Source organism: Elephas maximus, chromosome 5, assembly GCF_024166365.1.
Source record: "Elephas maximus indicus isolate mEleMax1 chromosome 5, mEleMax1 primary haplotype, whole genome shotgun sequence".
Classification (NCBI taxonomy): Eukaryota; Metazoa; Chordata; class Mammalia; order Proboscidea; family Elephantidae; genus Elephas; species Elephas maximus.
In genome coordinates, this window is record NC_064823.1 from 117477132 (window position 1) to 117500082 (window position 22951).

Here is a 22951-nt window from a genome sequence, read left to right on the forward strand (position 1 = left end):
CCTATGTCATGGTTAATTTTATGTGTCAACTTGGCCAGGTCGCCATTCCCAGTGGTTTGGCCAAATACTGGACAAGCACCTGTTCAACAATGTGATGTAAAAACCTTCCATAATGCCATCTAATGGAATGTAATCCATCAGTTGAAAAGGGAGTTTCTTTAGGGTGTGCTCTGCCTTCAGAGCATAAATAGATATTCTGGCAGGATTCTCTGTCTCCACTCTGCAGTCTTTCTATCACCTGATCTAAGGATCTTGGGACACAAGCCTGCAGAAGTCTCTAGTTTGCTGCCTGACCTATGGATTTTGGCTGCTAAAAGCTCACAGCTTCTGCCTTCACTGGATAAAGCAGAATGGAGGTTGCCTTCACACTCCTCACCCTCAACAGCCAGTAGCCAACTATTATTGTTGTTAGGTGCCATTGAGTCCAATTTGATTCATGTGACACAGTAGAACTGTCCCACAGGGTTTTCTAAGCTGTAATCTGTACGGGAACAGATTACCAGGTCTTTCTCCTGCTAAGCCACTGGGTGGGTTTGAACAGCCAGCTTTTTAGTTAGCAGGCGAGTGCTTAACTATTGCACCACCATGGGTCCTTAGTGGCCAGTGACAGACTGGAAAACAGAATGCCAGCCGGTGCCTCAAGGTGGAACCAAGGTGCAATTTGTATTCCAGAGTACCTTGGGAGTCCAGGCTGAAGCCAGTCTCTGACTGAGATCACTGCTGGTTTTCTTTGTTCGCTACAATTGAGACAGGCCCGAACTCACGGCAACCCCATGCACAATGAAACAGGTGCTACCCAGTCCTGATCCACCCCCATGATCGGTTGGGCATCAGACCATTGTAATCCATAAGGTTCTCATTGTCTGACTTTCAAATTAGATCACCAGGTCTTTCTTCCTACTCTGTTTCAGCCTGGAAGCTCCACTGAAACCTCTTCAGCATCATAGCAACACACGAGCCTCTACTGACAGCTGTGTGGTGGCTGTACATAAACTGCGTCGTCCGGGCATCATCTCCCACACGGAAGGGAAGAATTCTACCACCGAACCACCAATGCTCCCACTCCAAGATCACTACCTTCCCTAGTTTTCTTGGCCTGCCCTGACTAGCTACCTCCACTCCCTTTCTTCTGAGAGCACTTCTTCAATAATCTGAGGCTGCAGGGGCTAGAATCCCATCTCAGTTTCTGCGCCTGAGGAACCCAACTTTAGACAAGAGGGATCTCAGGAGTCAGTAAATTGGGCAAATGATAGATGGAATTTCAAAGGTCAGATCAAAATTAGGGCCAAAACATTTGGGGACAAATGTCTTTTCATTAGTCCATGGGTGGTACAAATGGTTTGCCCTTATCTACTGCCCTAACGGTTGGCATTTAAGCCCACCCAACAGTGCCACAGCAGAAAGGCTTGGCAATCTGCTTCTATAAAGATTTCTGCCAAGAAAACCCTATGGAGCAGCCCTACTCTGTAACTCGTGGGCTGTTGTTGTTGTCGTTGTTAGGTGTTGTCAAGTCAGTTCCAACTCACAGCCACCTTATGCACAACAAAATGAAACATTACCCAGGCCTGCACCATCCAGCAATCTTTGCTATGCTTGAGCCCATCATTGCAGCCACTGTGTCAGTCCATCTTGTTGAGGATCTTTCTCTTTTTCACTGATCTTCCACTTTATTAGGCATCGTGTCCTCCAGGTAATATATCCAAAGTACGTGAGGCAGTCTCGCCATCCTCATTTCTAAGGAGCATTCTGGCTGTACTTCTTCCAAGACAGATTTTTTCATTCTTCTGGCAGTCCATGATATAGTCAATATTTTTCACCAACGCAATAATTCACTCATGGGGTAGCCGTGTATTTAAATCAACTAGAAGACAACCGGTTGTTTTTCATTTTTGTCTTTTCATTGCCCTCTACATCAAATCAGGATGTTATCAGCTCATATCATTGATCATCTGTGTAATGGGATAAAGTCTACATTGTAAATTTGCTATGAAGATTAAAGAATTAGCACTGTAAGCAAAATGCCCATGATGATTTCTGTGACATGTAGGCATTCAATGTTTGCTCTTGCTACTAAAACAAATAGTATTCTTTTAAATAATTAAAGAAAAAAAAACCCTAATCTGTCTGTGACTAGCGGAATCAGGAAAGCTGGAGCAGCGTTGTTGAATGGCTGGCTGAGCAAAGGCCTGCCCTGCTCTGCATGCAGAGAGCTGTTCTCCTCAATGTGAAATAAGTTCTGCCTCACTGACTGCGCAGCCCCTGCGGCCTCAGAGGCAAGAGCGAGGGAAGAAGCTGTGGAAATAAGAGCTGTTACTTCTGTAGTCATTGTGTTTTGTTTTTGATTTAATGTAGGCAAACAGGAGGGAAAAGAAATAGAGCATTTTACACACAGTTTGGTGTCAGTCCTTTCTGTTTTAGGTTACTCCTCTTAAGCCGAATGTGGCAGGTACTTTTTGTTAATATACAATTAGCACTCTACTATAAATATCATTGATAACTAATATACTAAAACTTTTACTACTGCTAGCTAATACAAAGAAATTGTTTACCAACCCTAATGTCATTTCACAGGTCAGAGATGGTTCAGTGGGAGAATTCCTGCCTTCTCTGCGGAGACACAGGTTTGATTCCTGGCCAGTACACCTGAAGTGTAGCCATCGCTCATCTATCAGTACAGGCTTGTGTATTGCTGTGATACTGAATTGGTCTCAGCGGAGCTTCCAGACTAAGATAGGCTAGGAAGAAAGGTCTGATGATGTATGGCCAAAAACCAGCTAATGAAAACCCTATTGATCACAATGGTTTGATCCCAGCCTGAGTTGGAGGGCCGACTCAATGCAGCTAACAAAAACAACAGTGTCATTTCAGGTTTTTGAAATTTTAGTGTCAAAATAATTAAATCCATCAGGTAAACTGCTCTGGGCCTGAGAAAATATGGATTACAATTGAGACTGTATTCAAGAAGAGAATACAACCAGTATTCAAGAAGAAGGAATATTAAAAAAAAAAAAAATTAAGAGGAAATTAACTTCAAAATGTAGAAGGAAATAAAAGGGGCCAAAATGTACTCAGGTAATGATGAAATAAGACCAATATTAAATGTTTTTATAATTTAAGTAGCTTGATCCAATGTAAGCCAAACTGCATTATGAAAATAAAGATTAAATCAAACTCAATTTCTTAGAAAATTATATGACAGGCATTGTGTGACTATGCCTGTTACATGACAGACATAGCTGTTTCCAATCCCACTCTCCTCCTCTCTCTTCAACCATACAGGCTAAAAACCTGAAATATATTTCAAGCCTCTATTATAATAAGTATTGGCCATATGACCCTGTTCTGAGCAATAAGATGTGAGCAAATGCTGCTAGAAAGTTTTTGCAGGGGAGGGATATTGGTTTGGTTTGGTTTGGTTTTTTGCTTTCTGATGAGACACACCTCCAAAGAAAGTTCTCATGTGCCACCCCTCCCTTTCTGCATTTGACTCTGGCCTGGCTTTAAGCTGTGGCAAACATCTTAGCCATCTTGAATCCATGAGGGTTCAGACAAGCTAAGGACAATAAAACAAGGATAGAAAGAGCCAGGTTCCTTAATCATAGTGCTAAGCCATTAAACAATCTCAGCAACTGCCTCTTTGAATTTCTTGTTAAATGATATGATACAGGTCTGTGTAATTTAATCCACATTTGGTAGTCTACCCTATGGTTTATAGCAAAACAGCCTCATATAGATATAAATAATTCCCTGGATTAATGTTGAAAGCCATAAAAACTGTGTACACTGACTCAGTAAGGTACTAAGGAACATCTAGAATAAAGATCAGGAACTAGAAGGATTTTAACAGCCTAGACTAATACGATAAAACTAAATTTTGTTGACTATAGAGTCCTGTACATAAACTAACAAAACATCATTACATTCAATGAAAAATTAATGTTTTATACTACTGAAAGTTTTAACCTCATGAACCTTACCACTGAGAAAAGATGGGTAAATAAGTCAACAGTATGATGTGGTCACCAAAAATATTAATGTCATCTTAAGATACATTAATAGAAGTGAATGGCAGATGGCCTTCACTCTATCTTAACATGATCAGTTTCAGGAGGTTCAATAAAGGAGGGTGAGAAGACTTGAAAAGTTGTCCTGCCAAAAACTCTGAATGCTCCCTTCCCCTAGAAATACCCACTAGAGGTTAATAAGACCTTGGCAGAGATAGTGTAAAGAACCAGGCTTCTGATGAATGGCTGGGCACTAGTTACTTAGTGGATAGAAGCTCATGCTGTGGAGTTAAACATGCTGATAGTTCTCTCTCTCTCCACCTGGTTGACTTTGAGGAAGATACTCAATGTTTGTAAGCTTGTACAACTTTTCTTTTGCTGCTTAGCAAACCACCCCAAAACTGAGTGTAATACAACATTAAACATTTATTTCTTGCTCACATGTTTGAGGGTTGGCTGGCATTTGGCTGATCTAGGCAGGGTTAAGCTAGATTGGGCTCCAAGCTGTGAGTTGGTGTCTCTCTTCTAGGATCAGTGGGCCTTCTTCACCATATACTTCTTATAGTGATGTGAAAAATGCAAGAGGGTAAGCCCAGCCATGAAAGCACGTTTCAAGCCTCTGCAAATCATAGCAACTCCATATGACAGAGTAGAACTGCCCCATAGAGTTTCCAAGGACTGGCAGATTCGAACTGCTGACCTTTTGGTTAGCAGCCGTAGCACTTAACCACCACTCCGCCAGGGTTTCTCTCTGTCTTTCTCTCTCTGTCTCTCTGTCTCTCTCTCTCTATATATATATATAATTAAGAGGCCCTGCTTTTTTTAAGTTTGTGACTACTTCTGTGCCCTCCAAAGCCATTGTTGCCTGACTTATTTACTCAGTTTCAAGTGAGTTTTCTCAGGGAGCGTTTCGTATATTTCTACGAAGGACTTCTGGAAGCAAAACTATATCCTCATAGGAGTCACTTGATGGTGGAAGCTCAAGAGAGCTAGAACAGATTGAAGTCTTTGTTGGAAATTAGAGCTAGAACAGATTGAAGTCTTTGTTGGAAATTATGGAGCTTCCTACTTATCCTGCGTGAGGGTGGCTTCATCTCTCCTTCCCTTTCTTTTTTCTACTGGAGGTGTAAATATGATCTGTAGCAGCCCATGGCAGGAAATGACAGTTGACTTGATTTTTCTAAATTAGACTTAAAGTGGTTTTTAGCCTCTATTTGTAAAGGTGAATAGGAAATTCTATATCAGTTATCACTGGGGCTCCTTTCTCTATCAGCATGATCTACAAATTATGCAGGTCTTTATGGGTCAGAAAACCTAAGGATGGCACTGGGCCATGGCTCTTGGTGGACATAATCTTAACCACTGCTCGTTCAGCCCCATGATGCTGCACTGATTCTGCCTGCAGTTCAAAAGTCCCTTCACACAGTTTCTTTCATTGGTTGCCCAATTTTTGCTTCTTCCAACTCTTGGGACTGCCCAATTTCGTGTCCTTTATGTCCAAACTCTTGAAAAACCTAAGTTCTATCAATTATTCCCAGGGCAAGAGAAGACCCAAGTTTCTTGAACTCAAAGCCCCACTTTTCTTTGTGAGAGAAAGAAGAGAAAAATACCAACATTCTCTAGCAGCATCTTAAGAGATTATGTGGTCACTTCTTTTCCTTTAATGGATAAGAACTCTTGTCTGGAGGGCGATGACCTGGTTTCAAATGCAGAGTTTACGGTTTCGTAGTTGTACATTTTGGGAAAATTTCCTTAACTTCTCCAAATCCCAGTTTCTTAGGATTTGTCAGTCTTGACAGCCTGTGAGCCAGAGCCTTGCTGTCTGACTTGCTTATCTTGGGTTGGTTAGCTCCTGTGGCTACATGAATCAAGAGAATCTTCCAGCCTGACCCAGGGACTTACTGATTTTGCTTCTCTAGAGAATCCAGCCTAAGACACTAAGATACCCTCATTGTTTTAGTACTTTGGCTCTTTACCTATTCTCTTTCCACTGGTCAGTTACAGCATAAACCACATGCCCTGAACTCTTCAGGGCCCTGTAATTTCCCAGAGCTTTCTTTTCTCCTAACAAAAACTACCTATTGCAAATTAACACTTTGGCTTTTACTACTGTACCCTCTTTGTGAAATATTTCAAGCTTTCATAGGCTTCATAAAGCAAAGGTCTTTAATTCTATGCTTTTAATACATAAAAAGCATCAAAAAAGAGAAATCTATTTTTTTTTATTCTTTCATAGCCTAACTTTTTTTCAAAAAAAAATCAATGAAATAAATAGTATGATTTGCTTTACTGTGTAGGAGGGTTACATAAACAAAATGTACAAATATTTCTTGCCTCCTGATGAAACGTTCTATAAGAGAAATAATTTGTCAGCAATTAGGTGAGTTAATGAATTATTATAAAAATAGGATTGAGTAAAAAGAACCCAAATCTTAGCTGAGTAGGATGGTATAATACATAAATAAAATTCCCTTAACTGAAAATTTCTGCACACATTTTATTCTATCTAACATTTCTTCCAGGTGATAATGATTGATGGGTTGATACATTTATACAGCATGTAGATTTGTAGACTATCAAATGCTCATATGACTTTTATACAAAATCTAAATTATACATTTTCAAAGAAAACTCTTCCAGAATGAGAAAACTACCAAAGAATGTTTGTCTAGTCGTGCTGTTACATTGCTTGTTTTAAGTTTGGAAACACCAGGTGCTAATTCTCTAATTATGGGGTAACCACGGGCTGCGAGTAAAAGTTCATTAAACAGTTTCAAGACATCTTGTGGAATCCTTGGGTTTTCTCAGCATGTTCTAAAGTCAGAGTTCAGACAGGTTTGTAGGATTAAGCTACAAGTAATTAAAACCAAGTTTCCATAAATTAAAATGTCATGATGATACAAGGGTTCTGATGAATAGGGGAGAATGAGAGACAATCCAATTTAGCTACTTACTGAACTAATTAGAGAAAGTTTCAGGAAGATTCATAGGACTTGAATAAGTTAGTGCTCATGGTCAGACTCTTGACTTCTAGAAACTCAAAAGATCAAGGTAAGAATCATTAATTATGCAGACTACTCTCCAGTTCTTGGTCCTTGAGACAGAACTAAATTAGAAAGGAACCACGAAAAAGATAAGGAAGGGATCCAGTAAAGCAATGATCTAATAGGAGAAAGACTGCAAGGAGAAAAATACAAGCATTTGGAAAGTGAAAAATGAATAGCAGGGGGTATATTAAACTAACAAGAAACCAGAAAAGAAGAATCTTCAGGAGATGGTAAAGAAGTTGCATTTTGTATTTGAATTCTGCCAGGAATTACTTTACGCAACCGTTCACAACGCACCACTGAATATTCCATGAAAGCAGGAATTGGTTTTGATTCCTCACATTATCTAGCACAGTGTCTGCTACAGAGTGGATGTGCAATAAATTGTTATTAAAGGAGTGATTAAAGGAATATTAAAAGATAACACACAACAGAAAGAATGGAATGGAGCGAGCAAGCAACACCTAAGCAGGCAAATTCTATTCCTATCCAATATGGGAAATCTTCAAAGCCAAAAGAGTTGGGAAAAAGGAGAAAAACCACCATCCAAGACAGGGTCCAAAGCTGTAATCTTTACAGAAACAGACTAGCACAATTCTCTCCTGCAGAGCATCTGGTAGGTTCAAACCACCACTGACCTTTCTGGTAGCAGCCGAGTGCTTAACCACTGTGCCATCTGGGCTCCTTAGGAGAATTTCACTTAGTTCATTAACTCAATGAAAGGTCCTCCTCAGCAATAAAGGCCTAATGCTGTGACCAAGAGTTACAAAGGGATGGTATGAGGGATGCGGTCACAAGACTCTACTGTTGAGTCAATTCCAGCTCATAGAAACCCTATAGGACAGAGTAGAACTGCTCCATAGGGTTTCCAGGCTGCAGTATTTACGGAAGCAAACTGCCACACATCTTTCTCCAGTGGAGTGCTAGTGGGTTTGAACTGCTGACCTTTTGGTTAGCAGCTGAGCACTTTAATCACTGTACCACCAAGGCCCAATAAGGCTCTACGGTCCCTCAATTGTAAATTTCTTCAATTGTACATAAACAACATGTCAGTAGTACCAACTCATCTTAGGTACTCTTTTTTTTTTTCTTTTTGGATGACAAGTAGTACAATTTTTTAATGTAGTTTCTTGCATCAGTTGAAATTCTATCAAAAATCTTAGATATTCTTTCCTGCTTCATGATAGCTAAAAGGACAATATTCCCATTAGTGGTGCTTTTTTAAATATAATGTTACATGAGAATTTCCCTGGACAAATAACTTTTTAAATCCTACAACTTAATGTTTCTTACACAGAGGAGGCACTGAAATTATACTAATTAACAGCGATACTACCTCACTGGGTTGCTGTTAGGAATAAATACGTCAGTGCACATAAATGCAGTGAACAGCCTTTGGCAGACAGTAAGTACTTGTTGCTAGGTGCCGTTGAGTCGGTTCTGACTCACAGCGACCCTGCGTATAACAGATAGAAATACTGCCCAATCCTGCACCATCCCCACAGTTGTTGTTATGTTTGAGCCCGTTGCTGCAGCAACTGTGTCAATCCATCTCATTGAAGGTCTTTCTCCTTTTTGATGACCATCTCCTTTACCAAACATGATGTCCTTCTCCAAGGACTGGTACCTCCTGATAACATGTTCAAAGTACATGAGAAGAAGTCTTGCCGGAAGTATTCTGGAAGTACTTCTTCCAACATAGACTTACTTGTTCTTCTGGCAGTATATGGTATATTCAATATTCTTTGCCAACGCCATAATTCAAAGGCATCAATTCTTCTTCAGTCTTCTTTATTCATTGTCCAGCTTTCATATGCTTTTAGGCAATTGAATGTACCATGGCTTGGGTCAGGTGCACCTTAGTCCTCAAAGCGACTTCTTTGCTTTTCAATACTTTATAGAGGTCTTACGTAGCCGCTTTGTCATTTGATTTCTTGACTATTGCTTCCATGGGCATTGATTGTGGATCCAAGTAAAATGAAATCCTTGACAACTTCAGTATTTTCTCTATAGCTAATTAGTGTTAGTTTTTTATTAATGTTGCTGCTTTTCCAGATTAGCCCAAATAAAACACTGAAACCCAAGAGTCGTCAAGAGTATCACCTTGTTTTTACTGGCATGTTATCCTATCATTGGATCAGGATTCAGTGAATCAGAGATGGATGATAAGTGTTGCCAGAAACTTCATTAACTCCATCCATCCTAAAGTTACTGACTTGAGGTAACCAAGCCATCCCTTCCAGTGTCAGCTCTTGCAATTTGATGAAACAATTTAATCAAATGCTGTGTAGACAAGATGGGTTGCTATAAATTTTAAAACATAACAATTTAAAACTGAAATTCAAGCTGTCTCCTAGTTAAAGTCCAAAGTTCAATAACTGATAAATTTTAAAATCTGCTAACCAAATACTGACAGTTAAAAAAATTATACTATATCATGATATATTTAATCATATAAATATTCGTATGTCTCATTATAACATTTCAAAAAGAAAAATTTGGAATTTTTGCATTTATTATTATACTTTTAAAAATTAGCACAGGCAAAATAGCAAAAGGCAGAATTCTTCTCTTACTAGCTTTGGGCAAGACTTTTCACTTCTCTGTCATTCAGTTATCTAAGAGCAGGCATTATAATGACTTTCCTGCCTCACAAAATTCAAGGTACAACTTAAGTAAAATAATGCATGTAAAAGCCCTTTGCAAAATGGAAAATTTTCTTTAAAAGCATTATTATTTTCATTTTAACTAATTTTAAAATGCTATACTGCTTATATATACCCCCACATTAAAAATCAGAAGTAAATGTATAAATACATGGATGGAGGCTATGTTTTTGAATTCTTAGATAGAAGCCACCAAAATATAGTATGTATTGTAATTATTATCCTTCTTTGAATCTATTTTTCTCTAACACAATAATTCTAAATTTGGAGGAGGGGAATTAAAATTATGGAAATTACAGCATAAGAGTCTAACAGGATATACTCATAAAGTTTGAGGGTAAGGTCAAGAAAAGATTACTGCCTGAAATTTAATCATGTAGGAATAAATTAACAAAAATAAGCCAGAAGAACTACCTTAATTATCTGCATCATTGACCCAACCTGAAAGACTTCGGAAATAAGTTGCTGCTAAGAGCAAGATGTATCTCAAATCTAATCAGGAAAACTGTGTGAGGAGAGCTATAAACTATAAAGTAGTTTTGTAATTTGTCTTGCATGAGAAATCCATAACCAATTTTAAAGGGAAAGTAAAATGAAATAAAATGTTTTCTAAATTTTTCTAGCAATGAGGAGCAAAATAATTCATCTAGACAGAAATATCCTTAGAGCAGAATTTCTTTAAGTGTACTAAAACAGAACTGGTAAGATTGCTGGACTTCTTCCCAAACCAAACAACTGATAAATTAGGATACCAATAGGAAACATGTCTGTCAAAATACCCTTTACTCATTCATGGCTCAGGAAAGACCTTCGTAGTGATCTAACTTGATGCTCAGAAGAACAAATCTTAGCTTAACACTAATCTTCTTAGTTTTCCTCACTAACACTGAAGACATGAATAATCTTAAAGCCTTTTTTTATTATCCCAAAGAGCTGCATTTCTCTTCTGTGTTCTAGGACAGTAATTCTCAAACTTTAGTGTCTGTAAGAACAACGTAACCAGTTTCTAGTTAATGTGTATTTCCAAGCCACAGCTAGATTCTTCATTCTAGGTTTTCAAGATTTCCAAATTGGCCTCTTAAATATTGTAACTTCTTGTTTCTGAGGGAGGTGGTAAATTCAAGCATCTGGATCTGCACAGCCATAATCAAAAAACCAGTTTGTGGTCCCTTTAGTGATTTATGAAGCTATTGCCTCTACAAAGCCCACCTGATCAACCAGGCGACCTTTCTTTCTTTGTCTCATTTTTTATCACTACCCTTAACAACCTTGATTAATATTGCATATCCTCAATTACCCAGGATACTATTGGATAAATTATCAAATAAAATGGAAATTGGTTCTAAAATCTCTTTTTTAAACAACTTCCTCAATAAGTGCTTCTAAGAAGTGAAATGTTTTTAGCAAATAATTTTGATGGCTACTCTCTGCACAGCTGAAATTTTTGCAGTGCACATGCCAATGTTTTACGAGACAGGGATGGAATGGGAAACTAATAGAGAGGAAGCAAAGTGGTTTACAGGGTCTGTGAAAGTTTTTTTTTTTTTTTCTATTTAGGGTTTCCTCTCAAGTTTCAAATTGAGTGCTATAAGATTTTATAACTTAAAACAGGAAGAAAGACCACACTACTTCTTCAATCACATTTCTTACTTCAATAAAATTGGCTATGCATTGGAACCTTAACCAAACATCCAAGATACAACTCCTCACTTTTTTCTCCCTGGGAGAGATTGCCATGTTACAGTTACTTCTCAAAGGATACAGAAAAAATACAGAGATGCAGGGTGTGGTAGTTAAGGTTGTGTATAAACCTGACTAGGCCATGATTCTCAGTGATTTCGCAATTATATAGTGATGTAATCTGGCAGTTAAGTAATGATGTAGTTATCCTCCATTTTGTGATATAATGTAATTACCTACATGATGTGATCAGCCTATCAGTTGTAAAGGAAGTTTCTTGGGGGATATGGCCTGCATCCAATATATATGGATGTTCTACCAAAGTTCACTGGTTTTTCCTCACTCTGGACCCCGTATCTGGCTCATCATCATCTAACCTCCAGTTCTTGGAACCAGAGCCAGCAGCTTGCTGTATTGCCTGCTGATCTTAGGATTTGTCAGCCTCTGCAGTTTGTGAGCCAGCAACCTGCCATCTGACCTGCTGATCTTGGCCTCCAGCCTGACACCTAACCCATGAACTTGGGACTTTGCTAGTAACCATTATTGCCCTTTCAAAGTAGAGGATAAATTGATAATTTTAATGACAATTTTTTTTCCTCAAAAGGAGAGTGAGAGAATTATGCATAAAAAACTATGCAAGTAAATATTGTGACTTAATCTAATATTAATATTTTGACTTTAGGATTTGTTCATTTTTCTATTTATGGGTTTATACTACTATCAGAATAAAGACATAGGCAGTAAAATGGTTTTTTTCTTGTAGATTTTGAAGATTTAAAATATTTACTTATAAAAAGTTGAAGCTGTTTTATATAAGAATCTTCATGACGTGAACTTTTCATATACTTTCTTTAAAAAATCAAATGCATTTTCTTGAAACCCCCTCTCTCCACAATTCCCCAATCCTTACACAATGTAGAGGCATTGAATGATTCATCATAAGAGATCATTTATTTTAATATTGAGAATAAGATAAAACAGTATTACAATGAAAAATGTTGGTGTGCTACCTTAATGACAGGGATTATGAATTGCATTCCTGAAATAATGATACCTGTTTTTAACAGCAAATCATTTTTTCCAGGCTTTCCAGGTAATTTCAAAATTTGCTTTGACATTAGATCATTGCCAAAGGCCAGGCACCTAAATAATGTATTCCCGTATTGTTGAGCAGAATCTATCATATTGTGAAGGCCAATTCCTCTACTGTGAAATCCAGAACTCTTTCTTTACATTTATAGAGGAATAATTTTTCAAGTCTCACTCTAGAGCTCTTATGGGCAAATTAATGGACTTCAACCAAACCTGCAGCCTCCTCAGTAATAGGAAGAAATCAAAACTAACCTTTATAACTTCATAAGATTTCAATTGCATCCACCCCTACTGAATGTAAGTAGTCAACCACTTCTGGTTTAAATACCTACAGAGGTGATGATAAATGCTAAAATGGCATTTTAAGGGTGATGAGCTGCAAATTAACTTCTCAGTTTTGCTCAAAGGCTTTGTAGACTATAGTTCTTTCTTCTTTGTTAACTAAGAAATAGATGTACTGTTAGGCATTGCACACTGGAAAGTTAAATGGTAGAAATTTGGCTTTGAGAAGTCAGTCTAGTTTGCTAAGTGTAATGACCCTATTTTTAATTCTGACTAAGACAATATCTTGGATGGGGGAGTGGAGCCCTGACTCATGAAGTATGTAGGAGTCATGAAGAAGAGAGGCTTGCTTTAAACTAGAGAAGAGAGAGGTGCTTAGATGGTGAGTTAGGAGCAAAGCTCAAGAAGAGAAAACACAATGACTTACCTGCAGCACTTTGGTCAAATTGTTAAATAGAGCTTGACCAGCACTCACTTTGTATTTGACGCCTCTGACTGTGCCGTTTTTGCTTAAAATGTTGACTCTTCTTGTACCAAAGCCCTTCTCGCTGGCAGCCCTTGCTAAAACCAGTAAATTATCCTGGTCATCCTCATGCTCGTCACTTTCTGATCCTATGTGGCCGTTTTCAGCCTCACTTAGTCCATCTATCCCACAGATACTAGCACACTCAGAGTCCAGAGAGCCTGAAGGCTGCCCGTCATCATACACCTCCTTCAGAACTCGCCCACTGTGAGATGAAGCGATCCGAAATCGGACTCTGCGTGGCCTGATATTTTCCGGCTTCATCTCCCTTTTTAACATGGTCACATCTACCCACATGAACAGCTTACATCACTCTGGGTCCGTTGTTATTGTGCTAGTCCATTGACCACATAACAATATCAGAACTCAATCCTGGTGACAGCAGCGCTCGTATGAAACTAACATCGAAAGGAAAGAAGATTCCCAAGAACTAGCAGTGCATCTCTGCTATTAATAATGGATGTGTGTGTGTGTGCGTGTGCACGCGCGCGCTATGGTTACCTTTAAACTAAAACCTGCAAAATGATCCCAGCCTTTGAATATTACATGGCCATGGAGGCTCTTTAACAGGACAAGTGCAAGAAAGTGGTATGCAGTGAAACAGAAAATAAGTATGGGGAAAGAAAATGACAGACTTGAGGTCTGAAGCCAATGGTGAGTGTTGAAGAGGATCTTGGCAGCAGGAACATGTCTTCAGTTCATCTTCCAGGGTTGGGGCCAAAGGTAAAATGTAGGATCAAAATGCAGTGTTTAAGATGGGAAGTGTTATAGTCTCTTCACAGTTCATATTTCTTCTGTCTTTCTCTTTTTTCGTTATGGTAAGTATATATATATATATATATAAAGTTTAACAAAACATTTGCTATTTCATCATTTTTTACATGTACGATTCAGTGCCATTAATTACATTCATTATGCTGCGCAACCATCAGCACCATCCATTTCGAAATTGTTCACCACCATTAACGCAAGCTCAACGCTCCCTAAGCAATGAGTCCCCCTTTCACTTTTGACAGGAACTCTCTTAAAAGGGCAGTGAACATGTTACTTGTCTGCATAGAGCTATCAATACTAGTTCTTATTGAAGCATCAGTTAGTAAATCTACATTGTATAAGCCGACTTTTCAATTTACATCTTCATACTCAAGGAGTTTTACTAAAGAATAACTTTTTAACAGACTGTGAAGAGATAGAACTTTTGCTTTTCCACTTCCACTAGTGGAAAACATTGTTCCCTTTATCAGAGGCAAAGAGTTTGGAAAGGAAACATATGGAACAGTGAGGAGAGAGTGGAAAAGCCTCCAAGCCAGCCAAATGAGCCAAACAATCCAGGTGATCAGCGTTGATAAATGTATCCAAATCACCCATGCATAGAGAAGGGCCCTCCTTATCATCTGCTCAATCGTATTTTCTGTCACTTTGGCGAGCACCTGAGGAAACTCTTAAGATATACAGACATCTTGAAACTTATACCGTAGTGAGTGTCCCAAGCTGTCTGTATCTGAAAGGGGAGGATAAGCACCTGACCCTCTTACTGCACTGCGAGTATTTTAATGTTTATTGCTCTTTATCAGATTATGAACTTAATTTATATTTATTTTAGAAAATATAGGAAAAGTTGAAAATAAAAATCACAAATAATCTTACTAGAGATGTGAATAATCCCATGTATTTTCTTTCAGTGTATATGGCAGAGACTGACTAGATACTCACAAAAGTACGTGTCCCCAGTGCCTTGCTTTTAAGATGGAAGACAGCAGATGCTTAACTTTTGCCAGTGGATTGTGAACGAAAGTGATATGTCATTGATGACCAAAGCAGTTAAGAAAGAGAATGCCCTGTGCTTGCTAGTTCCCTTCCCTCCCCACACTCCACCTGCCAGCTAGGTGAATTCAGAGCAATCACAGAGGAATTCCACACCCACTACGAACTTGCGTTGGACTATGTTGTGAATAAGAAGTACACATTTACTGTGTTAAGCAATACAGTTTAAAATTTAGGACTTATTTATTAAAGCAGCTAACATTACTTAATCTGATTAATATGCTCTTATATATAAAATCACACTACAACTATTCAGCATTTTGTTTTTTCCATCCAATATTACATAGTGAGCCATTTCCTATACCGTTATTCCTCAAAAAACATGAATATGATGTTTATATTTAAAGTCCTTTTAATAATTGTACCACATTTTATTACTTAACTATTAAAATGATGCTGTTCTGAGCATTCTTGCTCACGAATCTGTATACATATATTTGATTAGTTCTTTAGTATAATTTTGGGGGGTAAAATTGATGGGGAAAGAGTTTGGAAATTTTTAAACCTCCTGATGCAAACTGCTAATTCTGCTTCAGAAAAGTTGTATAATTTATACATCTACCAGTGTGAGCACCTGTTTTATTGTGCTCTTGCCAAGGTTGAGTATAATCAATTTTTAATATTTTTTTTATTTCATTAAGTTGAAAAGCAGTGTTTCACTGGTATTATAGTTTCCCAACTTTAAGCACTGCTACTGAATTTTATTATAAAATATTTATTTCACATAGAACTCTCACTGAAGAGAGAGAGAAGAAGGAAAATCCCTAGCTCATGGCTAATCAAACTGGGAAGTAACAAATAAAGAACTCTATTTAATGCCATAAAAGAAACCAAAAACCCACTGCCGTCCAGTCAATTTTCACTCGTAGCGACCCTATAGGACACAGTAGAACTGCCCCATAGGGTCCTCAGGGAGGGCCTGGTGGATTCAAACTCCTGACCTTTTGGTTAGCAGCTGAGCTCTTAACCACTGGGCCACCAGGGCTCCCATAAAAGAAAAGGTGGTGGGAAAACAAAGAGGGATATAGAGATTGATTTATCACCAATGGGAAATATATCAGATAGATCTAAATGGCAATATAAAGTTGCTTTAATTCAGTGAAGTATACGAGAACATAGTCAAAGTCTATATAACAAGAGAACTTAAATGAGGAAATACTTATTTGGGCAAAAGAAAAATAATAATGCAATTTTATGTTCAGAATGCATGTTCATGCATAGAGAGGGCATGGGCTTCTCTTGATTATTTTTTGTTTTTGTTTTTATCCTGAGTTCCCCATTTAATCTTTTCCAGCTCAATTTTTATGGTCTTTTGAATTCGGAAGGAGTGTCCTGTAGCATTATCAAGATTTTAATGCAAAGAAACTAGGTTCAAATTCCAGTATACCTGTTGCCATCGAGGCAATTCAGGCTCATGGTGACAGTAGAACTGTTCCATAGACTTTTCTTGGCTGTAATCACTAAGAAAGCAGATCACCAAGACTTTCTTCGGTGGCTCCACTTAATGGGTTTGAACTGCCATCCATTAGGTTAGCAGCTGATTGCAAACCACTTGTGCCACCCAGGGACTAGTATACCATGGTAAGATGTTCTTTTCACCACCTAAATCTTGAGTTTCCCCATCTGGTATAGTGGGTACTGGGTATAGTGGAGACAAAGGAGCCTGGGTAGAAGCAATGATTAAACCACTCAGCTGCTGATTGAAAGGTCAGCAGCTCGAACTCACCAGCTGCTCCACAGGAGAAAGATGTGGCAGTCTGCTTCTGTTAAAATTACAGTCTTACAAACCCTGTGAGGCAGTTCTACTTTGTTCTTTAGGGTTGCTATGAGTTGGAATCGACTTGATGGTGATGGGCTGGTTTATGATGGAGACAACAATATCTACCTCAGAGAGTTGTATTTGCAAAACACCTATAACATATACTCATTTAGTGTGTTTGTTATGGCTTCTCTGGATGAAAATTACTATTTTAGCTTAAATAACGGCACAAAACAACAACACAAGGCAAGAAAAGATGACACAATATCACAGTCAATAAATATGGTTCAGCAGAAAGAGAATTTATTAGAACGACTAATAATGTTAAAGTATGTCTAACAAGTTAAATATATTTACATAGTGTGTATATATCTGAATCTATACATATGTATATACTATGTTATATAATATTTTTCAGTGACAAGACCAATTAAGAGTAGACTGGAAACTTGCCATCTATAAGTATAAGGAAGTGTCTGCTCGAGTAAGAAGCTACATGAGCCTGCTGTTCTATTTGCCTGACGTATAATATGCCCATGATAATTATAATTTGCACACTTACCTTAAGCTAAAATAAAAATTAGGTTGTTCTTTTACTTGCTAAATCTTTACAATTTTTCATTCATTCAGGCAATGAACTTTTCACAGTACCTATTGAGTGCCACTCAAAAATAAAGTGTTACAGTAAATATAACCAAAACCAAACCCAGCCCAACCCATTGCCAACAGCCGTAAATCTTTATGGAAGCAGACTGCCACTGTGGGTTTGAACAGCTGACCTTTTGGTTAGCAATCAAGCATTTAACCACTTGCACCAGCACAGCTCCTTTGGAAAATATAAAGATGTATAAAATAATGATCCATGCCTTACTGTCTAATTGGTAACATAATGCTTAATTAAACAAAATAGCTATAGCACAATGTAGTATATTTTAAGCACATGTAAGATGCTCCTTACTTGAGATAATGGAATTTCTACTCATCTCTTGTTATACATTGAACGATATCCCCAAAAAGGATATGTTAAAGCCCTACCTCCTTGTACCTGTGAACAAGACCTTATTTGGAAACAAATTCTTTGCAAATATTATCAGTTAGCAAAATGTCATACCAGAGTAGGATGTGTTCTAATATAATCTGAGTGATGTTTCTATAAAAAGAGGAGAACAAACAGAGAAATACAATAGGGAAAGACAGCCATATAAAGACACATCTTCAAGCCAAGGAACACCAAGGGTTAACAGAAAAGAGGCAAGAAAGGATCTTCTCTTATAGTCTTTGGAGAGGAATGGCCCTGTCAACACCCTGAATTTGGTCTCTAGCCTCGAGAACTATAAGACAATAAATTTTTATTGTTTAAAGACATCCATTTTGTGGTACTTTGTTACTGCAGCCATAGAAAATTAATACAACATTATTCTTAATACTCTCTACCCTTATTCTGTTTATAATTTGTTCCTAGTTCCTCAATATCAAGGCAGCAACTTCTCAACACTCCATTTGTCACCTTTCTCCCAGTATAAGCTTATCGCCCCCTATGTTTTAACTGCTTTGCTAGCTGAATCATCTTCCTTCATCAAGACTGTCCTTCTCTTCCTTCACTTGTACTCTTGCAATCATGCATTCATTTAACAATATTTATTGAGCACTCCCTAAATGGGAGTGCTCAATGCAGGTCTATGCGGGTGAACAAAATAGACATGATCTAAAAAGGATTGCCAGTGAAAACCTTATGAATAGCAGCAGAACATTGTCTGATATAGTCCTGAAAGATGAGCCTCCCAGGTTGGGAGGCACTCAAAAGACGACTGGAGAAGAGCTGCCTCCTCAGAATCGACCTTAATGACATGGATGGAACAAAGCTTTCTGGACCTTCATTTGCTGATGTGGCATGACTCAAAATGAGAAGAAACAGCTACACACATCCATTAATAATCAGAACCTGGAATGTACGAAGTGCGAATCTAGGAAAATTGGAAATCATCAAAAATGAATTGGAATGCATAAACATCCAAATGCTAGGCATTAGTGAGCTGAAATGGACTGGTATTGGCCATTTTGAATCGGACAATCGTATAGTCTACTATGCCAGGAATGACAACTTGAAGAGCAATGGCCTTGCATTCATCATCAAAGAGAACATTTCAAGATCTATCCTGAAGTACAATGCTGTCAGTGATAGGACAATATCCAGACGCCTACAAGGAAACCAGTTAATATGAGTACTACTCAAATTTACACCCAACCACTAAGGCCAAAGATGAAGAAATTGAAGATTTTTATCAGCCGCTGCAGCCTGAAATTGATCAAACACACAATCAGGATGCATTGATAACTACTGGTGATTGGAATGCGAAAGTTGGAAACAAAGAAGAAACAGCAGTTGAAAAAAAGGCTTTGGTGATAGAAACAATGCCGAAGATTGAATGATAGAGTTTTGCAAGACCAATGACTTCTTCATTGCAAATATCTTCTTTCACCAACATAAACAGTGACTATACATGTGGACCTCAGCAGATGGAACACACAGAAATCAAACTGACTACATCTGTGGAAGGAGATGATGGAAACGCTCAATATCATCAGTCAGAACAAGGCCAGGGACCGACTGTGGAACAGATCATCAATTGCTCATATGCAAGTTCCAAGCTGAAACTGAAGAAAATCAGAGCAAGTCCAAAAGAGCTAAAATATGACCTTGAGTATATACCACTTGCATTTAGAGACCATCTGAAGAGTAGATTTGATGCGTTGAACTCTACTGACCAAAGACCAGATGAGTTGTGGAATGACATCAAGGACATCATACATGAAGAAAGCAAGAGGTCACTGAAAAGAGAGGAAAGAAAGAAAAGACCAAGATGGATGTCAGAGGAGACTCTGAAACTTGTTCACAAACGTCAAGCAGCTAAAGCAAAAGGAAGAAATTATGAAGTAAAAGAACTGAACAGAAGATTTCAAAAGTTGGCTCAAGAAGACAAAGTATTATAATGACATGTGCAAAGAGCTGGAGCTTCCCAAAAGGGAAGAACACTCTCAGCGTTTCCCAAGCTGAAAACACTAAAGAAAAAAATTCAAGTGTCGAGTTGCAATAGTGAAGGATTCTATGGGGAAAATATTAAATGAAGCAGGAAGCAACAAAAGAAGATGGAAGGAATACACAGAGTCATTATAGCAAAAAGAGTTAGTCAATGTTCAACCATTTCAAGAGGTAGCATATCATCAGGAACTGATGGTACTGAAGGAAGAGGTCCAAACTTCTCTGAAGGCATTGACAAAAAACAAGGCTCCAGGAATTGACAGAATATCAATTGAGATGTTTCAACAAATGGATGCAGCACTGGAGGTGCTCACTTATCTATGCCAACAAATATGGAAGACAGCTTCCTGGCCAACTCACTGGAAGAGACCCGTATTTATGCCTATTCCCAAGAAAGGTTATTCAACTGAATGTGAAAATTATAGAACAATATCATTAATATCACATGCGAGCAAAACTTTGCTGAAGATCATTCAAAAACGGCTGCAGCAGTATATTGACAGGGAACTGCCAGAAATTCAGGCCGCTTTCAGAAGAGGATGTGGAACCAGAGATATCATTGCTGATGTTAGATGGATCCTGAATGAAAGCAGAGGATACCAAAAAGTTGTTTACCTGTGTTTTATTGACTGTGCAAAGGCATTCAACTGTGTGGATCATAACAAATTATGGATAGTATTACGAAGAATGGGAATGCCAGAACACTTAATTGTGCTCATGAGGAAACTTTATATAGATCAAAAGGCAGCTGTTTGGACAGAACAAGGGGATACTGAGTGGTTTAAAGTCAGGAAAGGTGTGTGTCATGGTTGTATCCTCTCACCATACCTATTCGAATCTGTATGCTGAGCAAATAATCCGAGAAGCTGGACTATATGAAGAAGAATGCGGCATCAGGATTGGAGGAAGACTCATTAACAACCTGCATTATGCAGATGAAACAACCTTGATTGCCCAAAGTGAAAAGGACTTGAAGCCCTTACTAATGAAGATCAAAGACCACAGCCTTCAGTATGGATTGCACCTCAACATAAAGAGAACAAAAATCCTCACAACTGGCACAACTGGACCCATGAGCAACATCATGATAAATGGAGAAAAGATTGAAGTTGTCAAGGATTTCATTTTACTTGTATCCACAATCAACACCCGTGGAAGCAGCAGTCAAGAAATCAAACTATGCATTGCATTGGGCAAATCTGTTTCAAAGGACCTATTTGAAGTATTGAAAAGTAAAGACATCACATTGAAGGCTAAGGTGCGCCTGACCCAAGCCATGGTATTTTCAACTGCATGTGAAAGCTGTACAATGAATAAGGAAGACCAAAGAAGAATTGACGCCTTTGAATTGTGGTGTTGGGGAAGAAATATTGAACATACCATGGACTGCCAAAACAAGCAAACAAATCTATCTTGGAAGACACACAACCAGAACGCTCCTTAGAAGCAAGGTTGGCAAGACTGTGTCTTACATACTTTGGACATGTTCTCAGGAGAGATCAGTCCCAGGAGAAGGATATAATGTTTGGCAAAGTACAGAGTCAGCAGAAAAGAGGAAGACGCTCAACAAGGCTGACTGACACAGAGGCTGCAACAATGAGCTCAAGCATAACAACGATTGTGAGGATGGCGCAGGACCAGGCAGGGTTTCGTTCTGTTGTGCATAGGTTCGGAACTGACTCGACGGCACCTAACAACAACAAAGAGGATTGACAGATAATATACAACAGGCAAATAAAAATATTAATTAAAAAAATTAGAAACATTGCCAAGATCGATGAGAAACAATAAAAGGAAGGAGCCTACTTTAGACAAAAATGATCACAGGAAACCTCTCTGACGAGAAGACATTAAGCTAGGATATACTGAAATTAGAAAATTGAACATTTAAAGATTTAAGAGGTGGACAGAAGTAGCTGGAGATATTTCCTTAGCTAAAGTAGCATGTGCAAAACCCTGACGCAGAAAATCACTGAGTTTGTTCAAAGAACTAAAAAAAAGGCAAAGCAGCTGAAGAGTGATTATGACTCCCATTCTAAAAATCAGGACTTTTCTTCCCTTACCCAATCTTTAATTTATGCAACCCCTCAAAACATGAAACATAAAACTCATAAGCCCTATTGCCAGTACAAAAATATTTTAAGTATTGATAGGCTTGATACCAATGGGCAATTAATGCAAAATAAATTCTAAATTTCAGAAACTAGATACAAGGTAGAATGGTACGTTAAATGAACCAGAATTACTTTGAAAAATGCTATTAAAGATCAAACATAAACAATATCTCTTCTCCAATTCCCAGTAGAAATAGTAACCTAGCAGCTAAGACCGCTAGATCTGGTTATTCCCTTCTGCTATTATCAGTTTTGTTGTTGTTGTTGCTGTTTCTTTAATTACAATACTTATTTCTTTGTAGAGCAGATACAATATCAAAATACGCTTATTCTTTTAGTTATCTTTTGTTCAAAATGTTGCCTCACACACTATGCTGTATGTGATCACTATTGCAAGGTAAGAAGTAATTTTAACCATATTCCCGGCTTTGGGAACATAATTTTTTTTTAATTCCTCAGAATCATTTTTAATATGTGCAGCATCTGAACATTTGTTGCTACATTATGGTTATCACACTCATGGTTTCATTTTTGCTCTTGAAAACACAAAAAATTGATCATTGAAGGTGAAGCAGAAACTTTTTCAGTCATTGACTAAATAACTGTGTTTTCTCCCACACTTGTCACTAAACCCACAAAACAAAAAAAGAGAAGCTATAAACCATGACTCACTCCCCAAGTGCTGACTTCAGTTTTGATGGTGAGAACCCATTTTTATTTTTTAGCCACGTTGGTGATTAGAAGGGATCAAAAAAGGATTTATTAACCACCAGTAAAACAGGGAAAATAAGTTATCCCTGAAGCTTTTCTGTGGTAGAATATTGAACCTTTCTTAACCAATATGAATTCACAAATCAAAATGCACAGCTCAATGACTAATTTAAAGTATGGGGAAAAAAAGTTACATCAAGTCAGTTCCA

The 22951-nt window shown here is 38.0% G+C and overlaps 1 protein-coding gene across 1 annotated transcript in view; it reads right to left on the reverse strand.

Moving 5' to 3' along the window:
- Positions 1-13591, reverse strand: part of GRXCR1 (glutaredoxin and cysteine rich domain containing 1) — a 146804-nt gene extending 133213 nt beyond the window's left edge. The window contains exon 1 of the mRNA XM_049887108.1: positions 13199-13591. Coding sequence (XP_049743065.1) covers positions 13199-13591 — 393 coding nt within the window. The remainder of the gene's footprint in view (positions 1-13198) is intronic.
- Between the last annotated feature and the right edge of the window lie 9360 nt (positions 13592-22951).